This window comes from Seriola dumerili, unplaced genomic scaffold (assembly GCF_002260705.1).
Source record: "Seriola dumerili isolate Sdu_G_001 unplaced genomic scaffold, Sdu_1.0 BDQW01000149.1, whole genome shotgun sequence".
In the NCBI taxonomy this organism is placed as follows: Eukaryota; Metazoa; Chordata; class Actinopteri; order Carangiformes; family Carangidae; genus Seriola; species Seriola dumerili.
Genome location: NW_019174404.1, coordinates 11727998 through 11750987, shown reverse-complemented (window position 1 = coordinate 11750987; position 22990 = coordinate 11727998). Strand labels below are relative to the sequence as shown.

The 22990-nt window shown below is 42.8% G+C and overlaps 1 protein-coding gene across 1 annotated transcript in view; it reads left to right on the top strand.

Moving 5' to 3' along the window:
* The first annotated feature begins 576 nt into the window (after positions 1-576).
* Positions 577-22990, top strand: part of mnat1 (MNAT1, CDK activating kinase assembly factor) — a 44337-nt gene continuing 21923 nt past the window's right edge. Inside the window, exons 1-7 of the mRNA XM_022751312.1 lie at positions 577-752; positions 7131-7283; positions 7668-7741; positions 8780-8883; positions 9097-9237; positions 10535-10666; positions 19885-20006. Of these exons, the coding sequence (XP_022607033.1) occupies positions 664-752; positions 7131-7283; positions 7668-7741; positions 8780-8883; positions 9097-9237; positions 10535-10666; positions 19885-20006 (815 nt within the window). The 5' untranslated portion in view covers positions 577-663. The remainder of the gene's footprint in view (positions 753-7130; positions 7284-7667; positions 7742-8779; positions 8884-9096; positions 9238-10534; positions 10667-19884; positions 20007-22990) is intronic.

Sequence of the window (22990 nt, the reverse complement as noted above, 5' to 3'; positions counted from 1 at the left end):
CATCTGCTTTCTAAGTTATAGCCTTTGAAAATATTGTATTTGAAATTAAACAATTCAACCAACTTACTATTTTGTCACTATAATATCACGATAGACAATTACTGTCTTCATCATACATAGGATCATAAATCATATAATATATCCATCATCCTTGGTGAATAATTTCCCTCAAACAGTTATACATTAAAGCAGAAACTCTGTGATGTCAGATGCCTTGGGGAACAACATCTGGGTATAGTTTTGGTTTTAATTATGTTTCAGTTCAGACTTACATTAGATCATGGAATATATGGGAGTCCTGTATGGGGAAGTGCACAGAGGAGACAGTGAAACCTATAATGAAAGCAACCATTATAAACATTCTCTCTAAATACAACCTAGTGAAAATAAACAACTCAGCTTTTTCTCCCTTTTATTTTTCTTTTTTTTTTACCTCAGAACCCCTGGGACTCCTCAGGGACCCCCTGTGTGTGCCTGCACCACAGTGTGACCACCATTGCTGTAGAGGTCATCATTAAGTAGGAACTACTCTTATTAGTGCGCTTTCCCGTCGGACCACATTGCGTGTGACGCAGCGGTTCGCCTCTTGTGAAGTGACAGGAGAGCTGCTGGGTGTTGACATTTATTTTCTGAAGCTTGTCATTTTGTGTTGCTCACACAGAAATGGACGACCAGGGGTGTCCGAGATGCAAAACAACCAAATACAGGAATCCCTCGCTGAAGCTGATGGTGAACGTCTGCGGCCACACGCTGTGAGTATTTACATCCGACAGCTAAAGAAAGCAAGAGTGAAGCAAATTTCCACACAACACGACGTTTTTTGTTTCAAAATGTGCAAAAAAAGACACCTACCAACACAAGAAACCCCTATAGCTTGCGGTTAACTGTTATTTTAAGCTTTTTATCTTTTCTCAAGTCTTAATGTTCGGACGTTAAAGAGGTTGAAACACGTTCATGCTTCTTGAGCTTTTAGCTAACAGCTAACGGTTTGTTGTGCTCAGTGATGTGTCAAATATGAACGGCATACGCATGTAGATAATATAAAATGATTACTATGCCTAGACTTCGGAAAGATACTGCAGCTTTAACAGTCGAGTGGCACAGTGTAGAGGTGGGTCTATCCTCTGTCACATCTTTGACAGTGCTGCTTGACAGCTGTCAAACCTGACAGACACTGGCTCCACAATCGTCGTTGTTTGGACCTGACCCGCACTGTCTATGCGTAGCCCTCTTTTCAAATCGGTGTTTTCACTAGACCACTGAAATGTATAGTTCTAGGACATATGAATTTTTGTGGAAAGCATAAAGAGTTCAGGATGGCATTGAGAAGAGTGACTGGTGAATGAGAGTATAAACTTTGTGTTTTTGCAGTGTGTGCTGCACTTTTAACTCCATAAGGAGTACAAATTATCCAGAGGTGTTAAGAAGGGCCATCTTGAATGTACAAATAAAATATAACCTACATTAAGGTTGCACTACATATTTACAGTGCGGTTAATTCATCTCTTTGTGCTTAACATTCTCTGTAAACTGGATCTTATGGATCCTACTGTAGATACAAGCAAGAGACAGAAATCCCGCTCAGACCATACCCTAACCTCACCCTAACCATTAAAACAATGCATCCTGAAAGTAACCCTTTTCACGTTTTTACCTGAACTTAACCATCTCAAGGCTAATTCCTGAACATAGACCTATTTAACTTACTAAACCGCTGTGGAAGGTCTGGTTTGGTGGGTCAGTAATTTTGTATAAAATATGCTCATCACAAGTCACGAGAAAATTAATTAAAAATTTGATTTACTATGACATAAAACAAAGAAATGTAAGCAATGCTGAATCTGTAACCAATAGTTAATCAGTTATCACAAGTGAAATAATTTTATTCTAATTGACTTAATTACTTAATAAACGAATAGTTCTGGCACTAGTTCATACTAATCCTATGTATTGTTTCCCTGCAGTTTTGATTGTGCATTACTGTTATGTCAGTAGTGGGTAAAACTTGTCTGCTCCAGCATTTTCCAATGTTTAACCTTGTCATCTGTTTAAAAACCTGGTCATTTAAATGAAGGGTGCATGTTCTCTATGAGCGTCATGCAGTGACAGTGGTAGCCTGATGAGAGCATTTTTTTCGACCCTGTCTGTTTATTGACCGAACCATCAGGAAGCGGCTGTGCTTTGTCATCAGGTCAGCGAGCTCATAACTCACCGCCTCTGTCTGGATGCAGGGCTACATGCAGAAAATTAAAATGATTCTGCAATGAAGCAATTTGGAGAAATGTCCTAGCTCAGGTCACCTTGGATTTGTTCCTCGGAGCCGGTGCGACAGTGAATTTATGCACCATTTGTAAACTGCTGTACTCTCAAACTGTATTAGTATTTTCATCACTGATGTCATTTGTCTTTTTGTTTGCAGCTAGGCTTACTGAAGAGTTGTTAAATATAGAAGCCTGTACTGTAGCTTGAGCAATGTGTTTCAGTTTCGCAGTGAACAACTCTATGAACAAAACAGTGAGCGAGAAAGAAAGAGTCAATATGGAAAAAATAAAGAAATCAGAAAAGAAAATGCAAATATGCACATTAACACTGAGTATGGAAACTTAATTACACATAAACAGTTATATGTTTACATCAGTCTATATCCTATAAGTCCAAAACCTGAGTGTAACTTGGAGTGAAGTGCCTCCCTTTACAAATGCACAGACAGGCAGAAAAGTCACATTGTGAAATGATACTACAACTAAGGAAATAGTAGCTGTGTTGGGAATGCAATGGACAGCCAATAGAACAAATTAGCTGTATTAAATGATGGTAAAATAGTGAATAAGTATAGGTGTAGCCTTTAGAATGAGACAGTTGTGATAACTAATTAATCATTAGGTCATAATCATTGTATTCAGCTTTTTTCTGCTTTTTTGACTCACAGTAATTGTGTTTTGGATATCTTTGAGTATTGGACTGTTGGTTTGTCTGAAAGTTTTTTTTTTTATTTTTTTTTTAATGGAATTTATTGAAAATATTATCAGTAGATAATTCAAGGTCGTAATCATTAGCTGCAGCCCTTGTTTGAATTCACTGGTTCATTCATTTAAAAAAAGGGTTTGTCTCTCTGCATTGGCCCAGCTGAGTGGCCATTCCAGTCTTGGTTGATCAGGCTTCCTGCCTCAGCGATGCAATGCAGTATTGAGCTTCTCCACCTCTAGCATGCATCTAAATATAAACCCCAACACAGCACATTTTGTATCCCTGTCAGCAGGGATGTTTGATGTGTGTTATTTATTACCTTTGCACAATGACACCAGGCCCATGTCTCTTTGGCATTTGACACTGGGTGCACAGGCAGGCACAAACAATGTAGTGGGTTGGACCTGTTGGGGTTTACAGGATGGTGGACACACCTCATTAAGTAGAAACTAGTTTCCTGTACCTGATGATTGTATGTTCTTGGTTGATAAACAGTAGTAAAGTGGGATTTTTTTCTGGTGTAATCAGAAATAAAAGCTCTGTTTGTTTTTCTCCAAAGATACTTTCAAGACTTGGATGGGCATCAAATACTCTCAGATGAGTAATGAGCACAGAAGGCTGCCTCCTTAAAAACATTAACTAAAGGAATTAACTGAGGGTTAGATGTGAAATTTGGTACAGTCATGAGATGATTAGCTTAGCTTAGCAGGGTTAGCAGAGGGAGACAGCTTGCCTGGTTTTGTCCAAAGATCAAAAATCCCTCTACCAGCACCTATAAACCCCTGTAAAACCACAACTTGTCATTTCTCCAATTCATTTTCTATGTGGACTAAACAAACAAGATATAACATATTAATCAGTGAACTACAGGTGCTAGGAGGCAGATTTTTTTAACCATTTTACAGAGCCGGGCTAGCTGTTTGCCCTTGTTTCTAGTCTTTATGCCAAGCTAAGCTAACCGCCTCCTGGCATTAGTTTTATATTTAACAAATAGACATTAAAGTTGAATTAATCTTCTCGTAGAAGAACTCTACTAATCATATTTCCTAAAATGTCAAAGTGTTTCTTTAAGAGAGACATCTACTACAAGTTCCATTGGGCATTGCTGTAAAAGAAAAGCCAATTAGCGAGTTAAAATCTTGTTGCTTTTGCTGCTAATGGAGAGCCCTACTGCATCACCTCAGGGTTAGTTTTCTTCCACCAGCTTTTGGCTCTCACTGTATTTTCTAAAATATAATTAAAAAATTAATATCACTGTGTTTTTATTTAGAGAGACATTGAGATCATCATTGAAAGAAAACTTTTAAATTCAATTCTCTTCCCACTTCTCACCTTTTACATAATACTCCAAATCTGTGGTTTATTTTGTTAAGATCACACAAGCCTAATGCTAGCTTCCTGTGTAAGCAATCATAGTCCTGGGCCTCAGCATTTTTTGACTGCGCTGCTGCAGGTATCGTAGGTCACAGGGCAGGACAGAGTGTCATAGCAGGTTTAAATATGACACAAAGCCAGCTCTGCTCTGTGTGAACAGAGAAAAGTCCTGAGAATGTCATGAGTTTCGTGACAGGAACAGGTGAATACAGCTCCTCTCTGTACATAGTGTTTTTCTTTTCTTTGTTTCCCCCTGTTTTGCAAAGGGAGGAAACAAAGATACAGGCAATGTCATCAAGCAGTGGTGGGGTGATAGTGGCGGTGGTGGGGGAGCCTCTTTGCTGAGCCAGGACCCTGTTTACCCTCCTCTTACCACCCCCTTCTCTGACCTGCTGACAGCTGCAGATGGGACAGATAGGAGCCTGGAGCTCAGAGCAGGACAGGTGAGATAGGGAGGAGTCAGGAGCACTCAGTCAGCAACAACAGCCCTGGGACACAAAGATGGCAAGTTGCTAGAGATCTGACTGTTCATTTAAATGTTTGCTCTGTATGCCAAGCACTATAGCTTAGCCTTGGCAAGAGATTTCTGGGTCCCCCTTTGACTACAAATTGCAACAGGCACACAGTCTGAAAGCTGTCACTTAGAGAAGGCCAACTTCAGAGGAAAGATGGCAAATTGACTCTAAAAGTCTCCTCCCTCCCCTTTAGATGTTCACCTCTTTGCTCTAGAGTTACACAGGATTTCCCCTATGGAGAGTTCTGTTGTGTGGTCCATTTATGGGGCAGGGGGCAAGCTACGCCCCACTCCTCGCCCCGTGTTGATGAATGGTTTCTTTGTGGGCCTGTGGAAACAAGCTGAATCCCTCCATCTACCTCCATATGGCCAGGCCTATACATCTCCTGTAGCCTGGGGCCACAGTGAACATCTGCCTTTCCAGGCTGCACTTGAGCAGCGGGCTCCTCATGCTCTGAAGCACCAACTGGACAACGCAGATGTTTCTGTCCATCAGTCAGCTTTCATTTTCATATTGCCGCTTCATTTAAGCCAAGCTAAACTGACACGCTTGTAAAATAGTCCCCCTGCAATGCTTCGTCTATTTTCCATCTATGTGTGTGTTGTATGGCTGGTGTCATACTTGGCAGGTTGGGCTTGTTTGACCCATATCTGAGACGATATGCGTAAACAGCCAAACTCCATGGCTCTGCAGTTTCTCCTTTAACTGTTTTTTTTTGTTTTGAATCCTGCTGATGAAGTGAAATGTCCTGTATGATTGTTCTAATAGGCTCCATCCTGGGAGACTAGCTTTTGACTGGGCACCAGTCTCTCAAGTCCAGTCTTTGACTTTTGGAAAGAAGTGACTCAGCCATATTATGGATGACGTATGGTGAAAAATCTGGCTTTTTCCCCTCAACTTTGCTATATTTTATTATGAAAACTTTCAGGGCTCAGAAGCAGATAGTTACATTTGGAAACCAGATGTTATTCATTTTTGTAAAGGTGGTCACAAGCAGGAAGGTGAATTCCTGTGGAAATAAAGCTCCACAAGGACTTAATTAAAAGAGTGTACTGTGCAAACGTTTATCCAGGCCCTCCACCCCATCAGGGGAGATTTAGGAACATTCCCATTGTCCTCAGTGTCCACTCCTCACTTGAGTGTGACTGATGGGTAAACGCCTACCTGCATAAAGGTGTGATTGATGGCTAAGCTCAGGGTTGTGCCCTCAGGTAGGTCTGCTGGTTGGTTGCCGTGGAGTTGTGTCATGATGGTGCATGAAGTAAACCTTCCTTTTTCAACCTGGGGTTTACCTGAAATACCCCAGATTTGTCTGAGAAGTGTTTCCCTCTTTTTGTTCAGTATTGTGTCACTGGTGGAGAGGTGTGCTCTGTACTGAATAGAATTGTGATTCATTGTGGCTTTATGTGAGGAACCAAAGGCTGCCTGAAAAACTCATCATGACTGTGCTGTACTGCTACATATTTTGTCTTGGAAAGTAATCATATCCATTAAATAGATTTATAGTAGATACTTTGATCAATAACTGCCTAGATTTCCACGGTATTTAAAAATGTGGCTTATGCTTCTGCCTAATACAGCTTCCTTTCATTTAGGAACCATGTCAGGAATAATAATGAAAATTTCTGGCAGAAAATGGAGAAAGATTGGAATTGCATGTGGACATACATTACTGTCGCTTTGTTTTTTTTAAGTTAAAAGTTAAACTTTCAGATAAATAAAAGCTTTGAGCACAAATGACAGTTCAGTTTAAAATACTTCAATTTACCAGTGAAGTAATGAATAGGCAAAACTCTGCAGTTGTCCATCTGTATTTCTTTCCCTTTCCCAAATTACGTAAGACTTAGTCCATTCTTATAATGATAGACCACACTGTGAATTACTGAGCTGGATTTTATCATATTATGCAACGTGGCAGAATGACTGAGGTCTACTGAAATAACAATAAAGCAAATGTTTTTCCAGGGCAGACAGACACTCCACTGATGGGGTGTCAGACTAATTTCCTCTTGTCTGAGAGTGGGAGGCAGCCTAAACGACATTCCAATCATAATCCCTGCCATCTTTGAGCACTCAGAGGAAATAGTCATATGCTCCATTATCACCCACTGTGCCTGATGATAACTTACAGGCAAAAAAAAACAAAAACAAAACACAAATTTGCTTTACTGTGAGGAAAATTGTGTTTCAGCAGCCACATACTGTACACCATCACATGCTCCAGAAACATCCAACTCAGCTCTGTGGTGCTTTCTTTTTTGTTGTCTCCCATAGATGCGAGAACTGTGTGGAGATGCTGTTTGTGCGCGGCTCGGGCAATTGCGTGCAGTGCGACACGCCCCTGCGGAAGAGCAACTTCCGCGTGCAGCTCTTTGAAGACCCGACGGTAGATAAGGAGGTGGAGATCCGCAAGAAGGTGCTGAAGATGTGAGTGAGGGGGGCGGGGAGGGTGAGGGATGCAGCTCTGCGTGTTTATGTGTCATCCCATGCCTCCACCCTCTTCTTAAGCCACCTTTGTCTTTCTCATTACACTGTTTGTTTTGTAGACAATGATTCTCCCCAGGGGGGGCTCCAACGGGAAGGCTCTTTCCCTGCCAGGTTTTTACTTCGCAGCCCCTCCCCACCCCTCGTTCTCTCCCTCTCATCTGTTCTTTAATAGCCCCTTAATTGACATCTAATGTGTGCCTATTAGGCTGTATGCAGACATGGTATTATAAAATGGTTGATTTAATGGAGGCTATTAATGTCAGTGCATATTTGCTTTCACCAGGTTTTACTATTTGTATCAAGAGTTTTGTTCTCCCTCTGCAGATACAACAAGAGAGATTTTGACTTCCCCAGCCTGAGAGAGTATAACGACTACCTGGAGCAAGTGGAGGACATAGGTAGGAGCACCGACTTGGAACAGAGGGCAAAAAGGGATGATTACCAGTGTAATGATTTCTCCTTGATTCTGGCTTCACTGGGTGATGTTTTACAACCACTTATGTCTGCCAGGGGCATGGATCAGGGAGTAGCTCTGCCAACGCTAACACGTCTTGACTGGCAAACCACCATGGACTTTTAGCTTGGATGTATTAAGAGAGTTGGATACAGTGCGGTCAGTCAGCCTTGCTTCTAATTTTTGCCAGTGGCCAACCATGGTGCTGCAACAAAAAAAATAAAATCCCCTACAACCTTCAATGTGTTATCCCCATAGACCGCCATTATAAAAGAAACATCTGTAAAACTGTTGACAGGACACCCAGAACTGCAAATAAGGTCAGTTAATACTCGTTGTTTTATATCATGAAACCATGAGGGTTTTACATATGCAGAACTTTCCCACAGCCTAGAAAAGCTGGTTTTCATGTGTGCGATGTCACCCCAACGTAAAGTCTAAGAGCCGAGTGATATTGAAAGGGCGGGGCCAGGAAGAGAGACACAAATGTAAATGTCATATTAAAGTCAGGTGTTCTCTGATACGTTGATAGCTTTTAGCCTGTAATGTGAGCAAGACGGCTCCTGTGGTCTAGGTTATGGGTTTGGTGCAAGGATTTGCACCAGTGATATCATGTGTTCACTTGAAGTTGACCAGCTTGTCTGTTTTTAACCTTTACAACAACCTCTTAAATTTCCCCTTAGTGCACCATGGAATATCTATATAATAGAGAAATATTGAATTACCAGATGCCTTTTTTAAGGCTGCTCTATTCCATCAAATGGAAAATTCTGCGTCTCTTGAACATCGTTTTAGACACTTTTCTCACTATTTCAGCTGCATGTGTTTGGTGTCTTTGGAAATCTTTGTATCTTGACTTGAAATTAAAATAATTGTGTTATTGGTTTTTGAGCAGTTCTTGCCTGCACAGTTTTTGATGATGGACACAAAAGGGTGTTTTGGGTTAACGAGGTTAACGTTGATTAGTGTCTCCTCTATGTAGTGTACAACCTGACAAACAACATTGACGTGGAGAACACCAAGCTGAGGATGGAGCAGTACCAGAGGGAGAACAGAGATCTCATCCAGAAGAATAAGGCTACTCTTGTACGTATCAAATGTATTTTCCCTCACATGCGTAATGCCTTTAATGATAACTATAATGTGATACTAAAATAAATCGCCAGTGATTTCCTTCGAGAGGACAGACTGTGGTTTCAGGTACAATATGACATTATTAGAGCCTCCAGGTCAAACACACTGCAGCTTGATTTTTTTTTTTGCAAAATGCTTTCTCTTGTGAACCTGTCTCCTCCTCAGACTCGAGAACAGGAGGAGCTTGAGGAGCTGCTGTTGCAGGAGCAGCAGGGCAATGAGCAGCGGAGACTTGAGGTGCTGCAGGAGGAGCAGAGGCAGCTGCAGGCCAAGAGGAAGAGCAAGCAGGCTCTGCTAGACGAACTGGTGAGAAACATGTTGCTTGTACATATGTCCACAGAATGACGAGTCTAGTGATGCAAAAAGATAAGGAAAGGACAAGTCACATTATGACGGATGTCTGACAAACACACACACACATTAACACACACTCTCAGCCTGAGGGTTCATGGCTGTTAGATCATTAAGAGCTTATTACCAGTCATTGTGCTGCAGGCTGCATTGTTCTCATTCTGTGATTCCAAAGCCTCTTGGCTCCATTGTGTTGAGCTGCGGGCTTTGGAAGTGATTGTTCCTGCAGAGTGGACTGCTGAAGCACCATCACAGATAGCAGGCTAAGCTGTGTGTTTGTTTGTTTAAGGCACAGGGCCTTTTGACTGTAGGCAGATGAGATCAGCTCTCACACCCCCTGGGGGAACTCTCCTGAGCTCTGACATCTGCACATCCCTGTGGCCAGAAAGCTCACTGTTCTCACATGAGCACACAAGCATTTGCCAACACATATATTTACATTTCTTTGTTGCTATTTCCTGGCGCAATCAGTATTTATAATCAATAAAATATATCACGGGGAACTTGGAACACACTTCTTGAGTATTGTTCTAATCAAATGTAAATATTGAATTTACATTAATTGTCTGCAGGCATATTTTTTCTTGAATTTATTCACTTTTTTTCCTCAAGATCTTAATGAAATGAGACACATGTTAACCATAAAATAAAGCATGTAAATTCACAGTGCCTATCCAAAATAACTGCAACTGTTATTTTTTGCAGTCAGAGCTGGACTTGTTTGTGTTAGCATTACCCATTAAATTGCTTTTGGTTTATTCTGAAATGCTAAGACACCTCTAGACTGTCCTACCATTGCTGTCCACCCTATCAACAATGTCCTCCCTCTTCAGTGAACGTGTCCAAGCTTGTGTTCTTAGACCTCTGCGCTTGGCAACACTCCACTGGAGAAACTGAAACGTCCGACCTTGCATTTAATGGAGGTGAAGGCGGCGCAGTGCACTTGAAGCAGCGTCCCCCTGCAGTGCCACAGTTTTGTTAATATGGCTTGCATTAATAATGTGGCAGCTAGCCTGAAAGCACCGGTTATCCAGTTAGACAGAGATGTGTGGGATGGTGTGGGTGGGTGGGGGACTGCTTGTGTTTTCATCTCTAAACAAACAACAGTTACATGAGAAAAAGGGCTCAACATGTACAAGTGTCAGCTGTTTTTGCTGAGCAGAAAAGTTCCTGATGAAGCACTTTGTTGCATGTAACACATATACCTAGATTAACATTCTCATAAAATCCCAAATCCAATTTGTTTCTCCAGGAGCAGTCTCAACTTCCTGCCACCATCTTGCTTGCCCAACACAAGGTCCGTGCTGCCCAGCTGGAGACCCAGATAGAACAGCAGAAACAGGCAGTCAAACCCACTAATCTGTTTTCAACTGGAATCCATATGGTGAGTGCAACGTTGTAAGCATATTAGCCCTTTAACCCCTGTTCACACATACAACTTCAGGCAGGCTCTCTGTTGCCTCCCTCAGTTGCTTGTATGCATTGTTTTTCTTATTCAAGCCCCAGTATGTCTAAAAGATTTATCATAGGCAATGTCTACTCTAATACAATGTCATTTCAAAACAGCTTTTTAAGAGAAAACAATCTCTAGCCAGATGAACATTTTAGCTTCATACCAGAAATAATCTCCATCCATACTAACACATCTGAAAACACGTATGACATGACCATTCACAACTATTGGGAATGTGCTTGCTGGTGTCAACATAAGCAGATTGTCTACTCTGCAGAAAATACTGCGCACAAGGAACAGCAAAGGCAGCTGTAGCATTATAAATCGCTTGAATTTAACTGCACAACTGCCACTAGCAAAGACAACTAGGCCTGCAACGCTTGTAATTCATTAAAAGCATTGTTGCATTCACTGCTGGTAATCATAACCGATAAGACCCAATCAGGAGGTGAACACGGGTGTCTGCATCATCGTTGGGTGTCTGTCCAGACTACAATGCAACCCTGGAGTTTTCTGAAACTGTTGTGTTTCCAAAAGCCTTTGCTTTAGTGGCTGGACGCCAGACGTAAAGTGAAGCATTTTAAAGCTAAAACATATTAGTGAGGATTTAGCCATAGACAACTGGGAACCTGTTGACTACACTACTATGTAGTTGGAGAAAAAAACAACTGTCCTTCAGTTTCCTGTAGGAATAAAAAAAATGTGATTGGTTGCAATAGCGTGTCAAGGACACAACTTTTGAATCTTGAGTCATGGTGGGCAGTGACCAATGAATGGCATTCTCTTTCATTTCCTTTGTTTGAGTCTATATGTGAGAACAGGGATAGCTCTAATGAATTTGAAGACTTACCAGACCCCAAAACACTGGACAATGGTTTCTCACACCAGAAATTATACATATATATTTTTAGTTGCAATAATTGCTAGGTAGAAATACAAAATAAAAATAGAGTTTTTTTCGTCAGACGATGCATTACCACCTCTACTGCATCAACAGAGATGTCTCATTCAAATGAAGGAAATGGATGCATTTTTCCATTCAAGGCTGATTTCATCATTTTGCTCTGTACACGACTTTAGTATGCATTAGTCAGACTAGGCTTTGCTGTTTCAGGTAAAAGCAGAATGAGCTCAGTGAAACGCAAGACCTTGAAGAAGCTATACACACCATAAATAACAAATGGCTACTATATTTACAATGAGCCCCTGCAGGTTAAGGTCTCATGGTTGGTTAGGTGGGTCTGAACAGTGTGTTTTTACTTCAGTTCTAATTTAAACTTAAGGCTTGTTGACAGTAGAGTGTTGTTAACAGTCCAGACCTTCAAAGGGAGGATATTGGTCCGTGTCTGGTGCTTCTTCGGTGTGGGAACAGGCCGTCACCCCTTCAGTCATGTCATCACATTCCTCTGGGCGAGCAGTGCGACCCACAGAGCGAGCATGTGGGCTCTGGGCTCTGGTCCCTCTGAGCTTGCAGCTTTGTGCTCATCTTGTCTGGTGAGACCTTCCATTTGGCTGTCGTTCAGGTTTGCAGTCGTTTATTTTCATTTTACTGTGATGAGATAGGCTGTGTCATCACCCCCACCCCCTCCACAGCAACCCTCATGAGACATGGTTGTCTTCCCACAGTTCAGCGATGTGTGGGAGAGATATCTGCTCACCTAGGCTCAAGCTGTAGCTAGGTTTTGACATACTCAGGTATAGCCAAATTCTCTTCTACCATCTTTGTTTGGCTATCTTGCCCATTTTACTGTGTTTTTCACCAGTGTAGCTTTCTCAAAAGTTCTTGATGAAATAAGCAGATGCAGCAATAAGCAGTGAAACTTTACAAAAAGTATTAATTTACTCATTAAACCCCAAAGACACAACTGGCTCATCCACCACCAGTCCAAAAGCATTGACTTGATCCAAATGGTTCTGGTACTCTGAATCTCACCCCCTTGATATACAGCATGAAGTTAAACTTGCTGATGGAGAGAGAAACAGCATGATTATGTTGCTCTTGGCTTCTTCTGTGGCTGTTTTTCCTCGCTTCTTTTTTCCAGTTTCTCTTCATCCTCCCGTCCCTGAGCTCCTGTTGGTGGAGCAGAGCTCTCACCATGCATCTGCTGTGTTGGACTGAGAGACTTGAGTCAGGGGAACGTGTGGGTTTGGATTTCCCTTCATCTCAGAGTCCATAAGAATGACTTCTGTTTGACTTGGTGGGGTTTCAGCACAGAGCGGTGGATTCCTGCAGATTGCTGGAATTCATTTATCTGCTAGGTTGTGGTCCCGTGTTCCAAGCAGGATTTCAGTTTTTCTTCAGCAGAAATTAGGAGAGGCAAAGGTAAAAACACATTTCTAAAGCTGGGCCACATTTGTATAATATTCCTTTATAGCTGATTTGTGCTCCTCTCTTTAGTGACAGTGATATTTATTAGTGCTGTAACGTTAAATCAATTAATTGATTAGTCATCGACATAAGATTAATAGACAATAATTTTGATAATCCATCATTTGAGTCATTTATGCAAGAACATTTACTGACTCCTGCTTGTGAGGTTCTGGTTCCTTTCTCTGTTTTATATAATTGTAAACAGAGTATCTTTGGGTCTTTTCGCTGTTGGTAAGACAAGACAGGAAGTTTAAAGACGTTGCCTTGAGCGCTGTAAAATGAAGATTAATCAATAAAGTAACCATTAGTAGAAGCCCCAGTATCAATACTCTCCTGTGAAGCACACGCATAAAGGAGTTTTTTTTGTGTATGTGTCCCCTTGTTTTTTTCATCTGGATATCTTTGGTGATGTGCAAGTTCATCAGTTATGAGAGCAGAAAATTCATTGGGTCCCCCCCACCCCCCCACCCACCCAGCACTTCAGCCAGCTGCTTCACCCCGGGCCAAGGTGAGCCGTCACTGGTGGAATGACATATCTGCCTGTCTTTGAGCTGTCCAATCTGTGGAACGTGAGGATGCCAATTCTTCCTCAGCTTCCCAGTGGCTCCGGTCTTTATTTAAAGTGTGATCTAATGATGCATCTAGTTGTGTCATGTTGTTTACTGGGGACATCTCAGCCATGCTGGCACTGCTCTTAGCCTGGGTGATTTTCCAGGAGTCAGTGAAGGGGACTTTAGCTGATCCTGATTGCTGTGGTTGTGTGTTATCATGCACTCAAATGGATGCTTGAGGAAGTTAGCCGATCCTGAGGGAAAGTAGTCTCGGTCCAGGTGTGATGTGAGGTGGGATGGGCCTGGTCTTGCCTCAGGAATGGTCTGAAATCACTCACTAATCCCTCACTTTGTAGGTACTCTATTGAACTAAGACACACACATACCCGTGTGCGGGTACATGCACACACACAGAAACGTACACTCCCCCAACCCAGTCTGAGTAAACATCCTTTGAAGAATAAAGTGTCTTTTTAAAATGGATGTCCGCTGATATCAAAAGAGACCGTCTGTGTGGGAGGGAGGCGACTATTCGCTGTTTAAACAGGTTGCTTGTTGTTGTCTGACACATAAGACCAGCTCCACTGCTAGGCATGATAACAAGAGTCATCCTGCTTGGCACCTGCTCTGAGAGAACAGACATGAGTTGAGGGTTATCGGAATATGACTTGCTCATTGCGTGATTAATTGTTTCTTTTTTGTTTTTGATTATATTTTAGCCTGTTGGCTTTGATTGTGCCTGTAAAGTGATTGTGTTTTCCAGTCTGCGGGCACATGTGTGGGGTTAGGGATTGTCCTCAGCTGCTATAGTGTCCCATTCCTGAAAGCAGTTGACCGATGGGGAATCTCTCCACCTTGGGACAGCTTTCAGCGCCATCTTAAATGAAAGGTCCCAGGTTCCAGCACTGCTGGGGCCCAATCCACTCCTCACAGGCGGCAGAGCAGCTGACATACCTGACGAAGCCGGCATGGGCACCTAATGAAAGCCGGAGGCGCACACACACACATAAACAAAGTGCAACTCACACACACAATCAGCCAAATGTGGGTGGAAAGTTTATCCCTAAACATAGATGTGTAGCTGACTGAAATAACCCCGGGTTCTCTCTGGCTTTATTCCATTCTACACTTAGGCAGTGGAATTTGACTACCATAGAAAACACAAGCACAAGCACAAGTACACACACACACACACACACACACACACACACACACACACACACACATACACATATGCTCATGCTGTGAGCTTGTTTGCTCAGGTCTGTTTTACTTGGTGAAGTTGTCCTCTACAGTGACCTCTGCTCGGTAGACGTACTCGTCAGCGCAGGCCAAGCTCTGCTTTACTTTATTCTGGCAGACTGGCCTAACCTGTTTTGCCTGGGAGATTGTCGCTGCATACTCCCTGCAACTCCCACGCACTCTCTCATGATTTTCAGTGTTATTTTCATTTCTCTTATTCACATTCTTCAGACAAATAGTAATGGACACAGATATTTGTGTTGTTGTTTATACTGAATTGACATATCAGTCTGAATTGACAAATTTTGACATATAAAGCATTCACAAAGCAAAGACTGCTAGTTTTATGTGAGAGTGCATAAACCTTTCCCTTTGGCCTTTTGCTTTTTATTGGATTGTTGGCATGCAGGTTGATAGTTGCAGGGGAGAGGGGGTCAGCTCAGGCGGTAAAGAGAACCATCAGCCCTGATTGGCACCAGCACATGTGGGCATTCACACCTCTGCCCCTGCCCCAGGCTTGGCCCTGTTTAGGTTGGCCTCAACAACCCTTGCCCATGGGCAAGCCGGCCTAGCCCAGCCCAGCGGAAAAAGGAGTTGTCAGCTTTAGGGGCTTTGCGCGGGGGCAGCTGCCACTAGTCAGGCAGTTATATTTAAACTTGTAAGGCGAGGGGAGGAACTATGTGGACAGCAGCTTTTACACTTGCTACTTGCTGCTCAGTGGGCCAGTGGGTAGCCCAAAGCTCTTTATCCATACAGAAGCACTGGCAGTGCCAGGGCACAAGGTGGAAGTGAGGGCTGAGGATGGGATGGCACTAGGCTGGCTCCTAACTAGGCTTATTAATTTTATCCCCTATACAATGCTGACCACTGTTTCCCTTTTCATTGTTCTCATTATCACTTTGTGCATTAGTGAAAGGGGCCTCACTGCCTCTGAAGCTCTGCTCAAGATAACAGTAGCTCTCCAAACCCCTCGGGAACCAACCAACTGTATGTGTGTTTCTGTGGATGTGGTTGAGAGGTGCTGATGGAGAGGTGAGTGTCTAAGCGACCTTGATGTGTCCTGCTGAGCTGCAAAGTCAGGGGAGAGATGGGCGACCTGGAGAGTGCTGATGATTGTGCTGTGTGCGTGTGTGTGTGTGTGTGTGCGTGTGTGCGCGCGTGTGCGCGTGTGCGCGCGTGTGCGTGTGTGTGCGCGCGTGTGCGTGTGTGTGCGCGTGTGTGTGTGTGTGTGTGTGTGTGTGTGTGTGTGTGTGTGTGTGTGTGTGTGTGTGTGGCACATGTTTCTGGTGGCACTCATAGTGTTGACCCACAATTTGAGCTGACCAGTCAGCTTTTGATCAAGATTGGTAATACACCCAACCATCTCTTGTTTTTAATGTAGGCTTTCACACAGTCAGTGTTGTGCTTTAAGGGCAGACCTCTCATACCTTGAAGTAATGTGACTTTTATGAGATCCCTGTCCCATAAAAGTCACATGAATGTCGGCCGCATCACTCGATCAGATGGGCTAACCCTGTTGCTTTCCCAGATGGTTCTGTTAACACGGACAGCAGAGTTAAGAAAGAGTAATGTGACAGCATATCACGAGCCGAATTCAACCCCCCAAGAGGCGAGGAATGCTTAACAGTTTTCCAAGCCAGCACACCTGTCCCCTCCAATGGCACTAGGATTGGCACGAGTGGCTGCTTTACTTGACCTTTTAAAATGGTTCCACTCCTAGAAGTTGAAACTGGTGTTACTAGATTAGTAGAGCTCTATCTAGATCTGAGGTAGATGCAGGAGGATCAGCAGAGCAGAAGGAGGAATACTCCCTCTGGCACATTGGTGATTTCCTCAAATCATCCTCCCCTGCGGTTTTATTAAGATTGATGGTCCCCAGAGTTTCATTTTAGTGTCACAGGGGTAATATAAGAGTCTTAAATACCAGTTATACACAAACTTGAAAGCATCATGAGGGCCCACATAATTTTTGCATAGGTAGTAAGATGGGCCTCCGTGATGTTAAAAGCAGATGTTTGTGTTGGCTCTGTCAGTGGTGTAGTTCTAGTGGCCCCTAGTCCATTTCTGCCTTGCTGGGCCTGGCTGGGGGTCCACACTCTCTCCCCTTCTGTTGCTTTCTTTCACCGGAGCATTTGGAAAACAACATTCATATGCCGTAATTCACACAAGCTTTTAATAGGATGTGATGAGTTCATGATTGAAAGTTTCAGCAGTATTAATGGTGGAGGACAGAGCGGGTCTGAGAGGACACGTCTCTGCTTTAGGTGGACAGTGAGACAGCTTGTCTTGTATCAAAGCAGTTTAGTTGTACTACACATCGTTATATTTACACATTTTTGTAAATATATTCAGAAGAGCAAAACCTGTTCTTGGGTGTGCATGTCTTATGCTGTGTTTGTTTGTGCTGATGTGTGTCTGCCAGTTTTCAAGGTGCCCTTGCAGAGGAATGCAACAGAAATTTCTATAGTCTGACGGTTGGCTCTGTTCTGTGTGTCACTTAAAAATCTGATTTACCGCCCTTTAGCTATCTGCAACTCCCAATTTGCCGCTCTCTTTCTCAACCTCTCGACCGTCGTAGACTTTCCCTCAGTTTCCCCACCCCTTTGTCCCAGTGCGTCTCTTTGATTGTTGCAGTAGGGGAGTTACACAGTGCTGAAAGTCTGAAAGAAGATGGATGGAGAGACTGAAGGAGTGTGAAAGAGAGGGAGAGTGACTGGGTATGGGTTGGTTGGTCTGGGTTTCATTAGCCTGTGGTGGGGCTCCACTGTGTTGGATGAATGGATGGGACAGGATAGGGGATCACTAGCACCTTTGGGTTAAAGGTTGAGTGAAAACTGTGTGGGTTTACTATTTTCTGTTTTAAGGGAAACAGTGTTTAAAAACTGGGCATTATTCAGATATGGACAGAATGCCATTTCTTCCTACATCCATTATTTATTTGGTGTTGTTCTTTAATCTTACTCTTTTCTATACAATAAATGACCAAACATGAATAAGTGTCAAATCTTTGGCATTCCTTAGGTCAAGGAGCAAGAGTTTGATGTGACTGATTTGATTGATTTAATCTTATAAAAAGAAATAAACAATTTTTATTCCACATATTGCAGTTTCATAAGCGCAAGGCAATGCAGCAAAAAGACATGTTCTGTTTTGAGTAGACATTCAACATTTGTTCGCTGGAAAAACCCACTCCCTTGCTGTTAATATGCTGCCACCGTTGCTATCCCTGCTGCCCCACCTCCCCACCCCCCCACCTGCATGTATAAACCATTGCTAGGTTCAACAGGTTTGGGCTCGTTCTGTTAAGGTAGCGGAAAGTGTGGGAAATCACAGTATATGTAGTTATTATAGCAATATTGATATATATTATGTTATAGAAAATTTTTGGAAAAATCAACAGTGAAAATTCTTAAGGTTAAAAAACCCAGACAGGAACATCTTTCTTTTTAGCTAATAAGTTGAATTAAATACCTGACAAAGTACTTTACTACATTGTTGCTAAAACTGTATAAAATCCAATCCTGTCCAATAATTTGCAAAATTGCAAATGAGGCACATTGAAGAGTGGAAGAGAAGTGGAAGTGTGGAAAAAAGTTAAAACATTTAATCACATTGTAAATGTAAGTATGAGTTTTCTTTGTGTGTGTGTGTGTTTTTGATTCACTAACTATTATACACTCCTGCTTTGGTTTGGACAGTTACCACCATGTTGTGTTTGGCTAAGAAACTCCATCCGTTGGATCTCAGTGTGCATCACCTGGTGCCATTTTAACTTCCAGCTCAGCTTCGGTTGCTTTATTTCACTGTGTGTGCGCTCGCAAGGGCCAAAGCATGTGTGAGGGCGGGCTGTCAGAGGCCGTGGGGCACATGTTACTCGTTTAGTTTGGTTTTCAGCAGCTCCACTCTGTGTTCTGTTGTTTATACTCCCGCTCTACTCTTTTCTTTGCTTTATCTCTTATCTTTTTATCTTTCCTTTGTCACTGAGTTCCCTTGCTACTCTCTAAAATAGTCCATGTTTGTTTAGACATCATCTTTTTAATTCCAGGTTTCATGACTCTGGCTTCTCTTCTGAGTCTCATTACTTTAATGCTGGAGAAAACATTGTGGTCTAATGCTGTGTGGAAATTCCCCTTTTGATGGCAGAGCCCTAAATCGTGCAATTCTACAGTGTCCTTAAGAAGTATCATATTTCTCACTTGAACACCATGGTCAAGAGCATTAGGAACTGGAGTAGCCTGACTGAAATCTCAACTTTAAGTAATTGTGGATCTAAGGGTTTTTATAAAACAGACTGCAGTTTTCAGTTTTGACACTTATGACTCAATATTTGTAAGCTGAAAACTGACATTCAGACTCACCCAGGTGGGATGCACAGTGCCTTTAGGTGAAGGCAATGGAAATAGTAAATGATCACAGCTACACTCACAAACAGAGCGCTTCCCAATCACATACTACACATACAGCCTACCAAATTTAAGTTTGATCAAATAATTTCCTTTATCTTCTACATTTATACATTTTCAATTTATTTATCTTTTGGTGGTTTCATGGATGGCCGGCAGCCAAAGTATGCCTGCTTTCTGTTCTGAGGAGATGCATTTCCTCATCAACCAGGCCAGTTCTTGTCTATTATGTTAATCATGATTTCTTCAGATTTCCATCAGAATTAGTTGTTGAGTTGCCAAGTGTTTGTTGACCACTACAGACATGCTTAGTCATGGCCTCAGTTAGGTCTCTCCACCAAACCAGCAGTGGCTGGGGGAAGTAAAAATGTTGTCAGTCAAAACTTATATTTCCAAACCAGTCCAACAAGAACTGGTGGCTGTTCATGCTGCAGTTTGATTGACATTAAGTCTTTTTCCATTTGTGTCATCCTGGTTATGTCACAGCTACAGTTTCCAGTGTTGCGCCAAATACTACTCAGAAACAATGAAGATAATTGTTCTGTGTTGAATGTTGTCTCTCTGTTGTGTTTTTTCTTTCAGCGTCAGACGGTGTCTCTCCTGCCTGTGGCCAAGATAGAGGAAGTCCTGTACCACTACAAGCCTCTTCAAGTTGAAACCTACGGACCACCAGTGCCTGAATTGGAGCAGCTCGGCAGACTCGGGTACAAGCTTATTTACACACAATCATGTCCACACACCCGGTTCCTTGAAGCAAACTTACTATGTTTTTATTTAACATTGACATTAGCACAGTTGTCACGTTGACTGACTGAGGAATTACCAATAACAGGTCCTTTATTTCCTCTTAAGTTCTTCGGAAGTTTCATGGAAAGAATTATGTAACTTGGTGCCAAGATGGATATGATAAAACAGAGACAAAGCTCTGACACAGTTTAGATTAGTTTGCTGAGTCAGATTCATAAATAGTTGTTGATTAAATTTAAAGAACTGCTCCATTTAAACCTAAGTTAATATTAAGTAAAAGTTCAGCTAACTAGCAGTTTATTACAGTTCATGAATTTAAAAAATTACCAACTGAATACAGTTTCCCTTACAATTGGTACTAAATGAATGAACTATGGGGCGGGTCAAATAAAGTGTTAGTGATTAAATTTAAATCATGGAGTTTTTGAATTCTCCACATAGCTACAGTGTATTGTAATGGTCTTGGTGTCAGGTTAGAGAGCTGCTAGAAAGTCGGTCTGCTTGGGAAGCCTGGCTCGTCTCACTTGACTCTTCTCTGATTAACTGGGAGGGGGAGGAGGGCTGGGAGAAGGGGGGGAGTAAGAGAGAGAGAGTAACAACCATCACCCTTCCACAAGCAGCCACAGTGCCTCTGCAGGAGCGTCCATTAACACACACAGGAAGTGCTTTCCCCGACGGCCCCTTTGGGCCAATCAATCCACGACGCCATTGGTCCAGCCCTCACTGAATGTAAGCTATCCATCAGACAGCCCAGCGCCCAGCCGTCTGCACTGCAACTGGCTGGCACTAAAGCCTGCCCACACACTGAGAGCGGCCTGCTTTTATTGGGTGACAGGAGCAAAACAGGGTCATATTCTTTTTAGGTGAGCTCATTGACTTTCAGTGCTGCTCACCCTGACAATAACCTTCATTTGGCTGAGATGTGCGGATTTGAAGATAATGTCAGCATGTTTAGGATAAGGATTTTCTAGTTTATTCTTCTTTATTTTCAGATAAAAGGTGCTATTGACTTTTGTTGTACAATCACATTTACCTAATTACCTGGAAAAGCACCTACTTAAGGTGAAACCTTTTCCTCAAAGGATTGCAGTAGAGTTTAAGCAGAATAACTGGCATTTATTTACATTATGTATTCAGTGAAGTGCTGAGGTCCTACTTCTTTTGGCCAGGCTGATCAATATGCAGATGAAACACATCTCACAATTTTTGCCGCATACTGGAGCTCAGAGGACAGAGGAAGAGGAATGGGGGGTGTGTGGGGGGTGGTGTCAGCAGTTCAGGGGTCCAGGAGGACCGATGCTGGAGAGGAAGGGCTCTGCCACGGAGATAAATGAGGTTCAGTTCAGGAACACCATTCCCACTGGTGCAGGCCGCAGGCAGCGACACAGACGGGCCCGTTCAGACAAACCACAACTCCCAAGATGCAATGGGCTGTTAGGTAAAAACAAGGAATACTGCTGACACTTATGTGCAGTTGGCAGTTTGTGATTCAGCTAAGTTTGAGGTTTTGTGCATGCAAGTTCATATACAGTATACTTAGACAATCAAGCTTCCATGCACACATGTGTGTCTCTTAAAGCTGCTGTACATTTTGTGTCATACACACTCATGCTCACCCCGGTTATTGCAGTCTCAGCATTTTTGCCACAATGGAACTTGTGTGATGTGGTAAATATTCACAAGCGTGTGTGCAGAGGAGAGAGAAAGCAGACAGCGTTGAGAGGGTGAAAAGTGAGTCCCCTGCGTGAGACTACAGCTCCAGTCCTATGACCTGTGAAGGGAATATGGTTGTACGTGTGAAGAGATACGGATGTGCCTGAGTGTGGATGAGGTGAAAGGGCCTGTGAGGGGGCAGGTACTTATTTTAAAACATGGCTGTTTGTCTTGGTCAAGGCCCACGGTGACAACAGCAGCACTGGTGATTTGTCTTGGACACAGCCATCAAGTGAGACTGGAGAGTTGAGCTCATACACCCTCTCCCTGGTGGCCCTGGGGCCTCTGGGTTTGGTCTCTTGCACGGGATGTCCAGTCAACACAGGACTGGCTGGAGCCATGCTTTTTATTTCAACTCACCCTTTTCTTCTACACCACTCTCTGTCTCAGTGTCTGTGTCTTTTTCGCCTTGTCCCTTTGCCCCCCAAAAAACCGCAGGAGTGCTGCACGGCTGCCAGGAAAAAGAAGGGCCACGCCTCTTTCACTGTCTCTCTCTCTCTCTCTCTCTCTCTCCCTCTGTCAGCTGTACCTGAATAAATACGGGCTGAGCTGAGCTCTTATATTAAAGACAGCTGCCTCAATACTGGAGCAGAGTAAAGGCTGCATGTCCAGGCAACAGGGGCCTCCAAAAGTGCCCATTCAGCTTCCCCCCTTCACACACACATATATAAACGAATGCTCCTCCCCTGATGTGCATAGGTACATATGATTTGCCACAGAGGATGGGACCCTGACTGTGTGAGGTTTCTATAATGGCAGTATAATGCTGTCCATCTCATTGACTGGCACACACCCAGAACCATGCGTGAGCTGTAAGAATTATGAGCAGACTATGAATGTAACGCTACAGCCCGTGCGCCAAATGTCCTGCCATGGCTCTTTGCTTTTATGTTGAACAGTAAAGGCCTTTAATAAACAAAATCAAAGTAGAAGTAAACACTGCTTTGGAGACACAAACAGAAACATATGATGTTTATGTTGACATGGCTGTGATATGAATCTCAACACACAGCAGCTAGAGACTGAAGCGGTAGCTGTTTTAACTCCCACCTCCTCTCACCGACCCTGCGCCTGCTGATGGACATAACCTGAATGGAAGGACTTCCATACATCAAAATGCACTGCACCAATGACGTCATGCCTGCATTATCGTTAAAATAAGTTGTTTTATGTACATGAACTCATGTAGACACATGCTGATGACTTGAAAGAAATATTTATGTTCTAT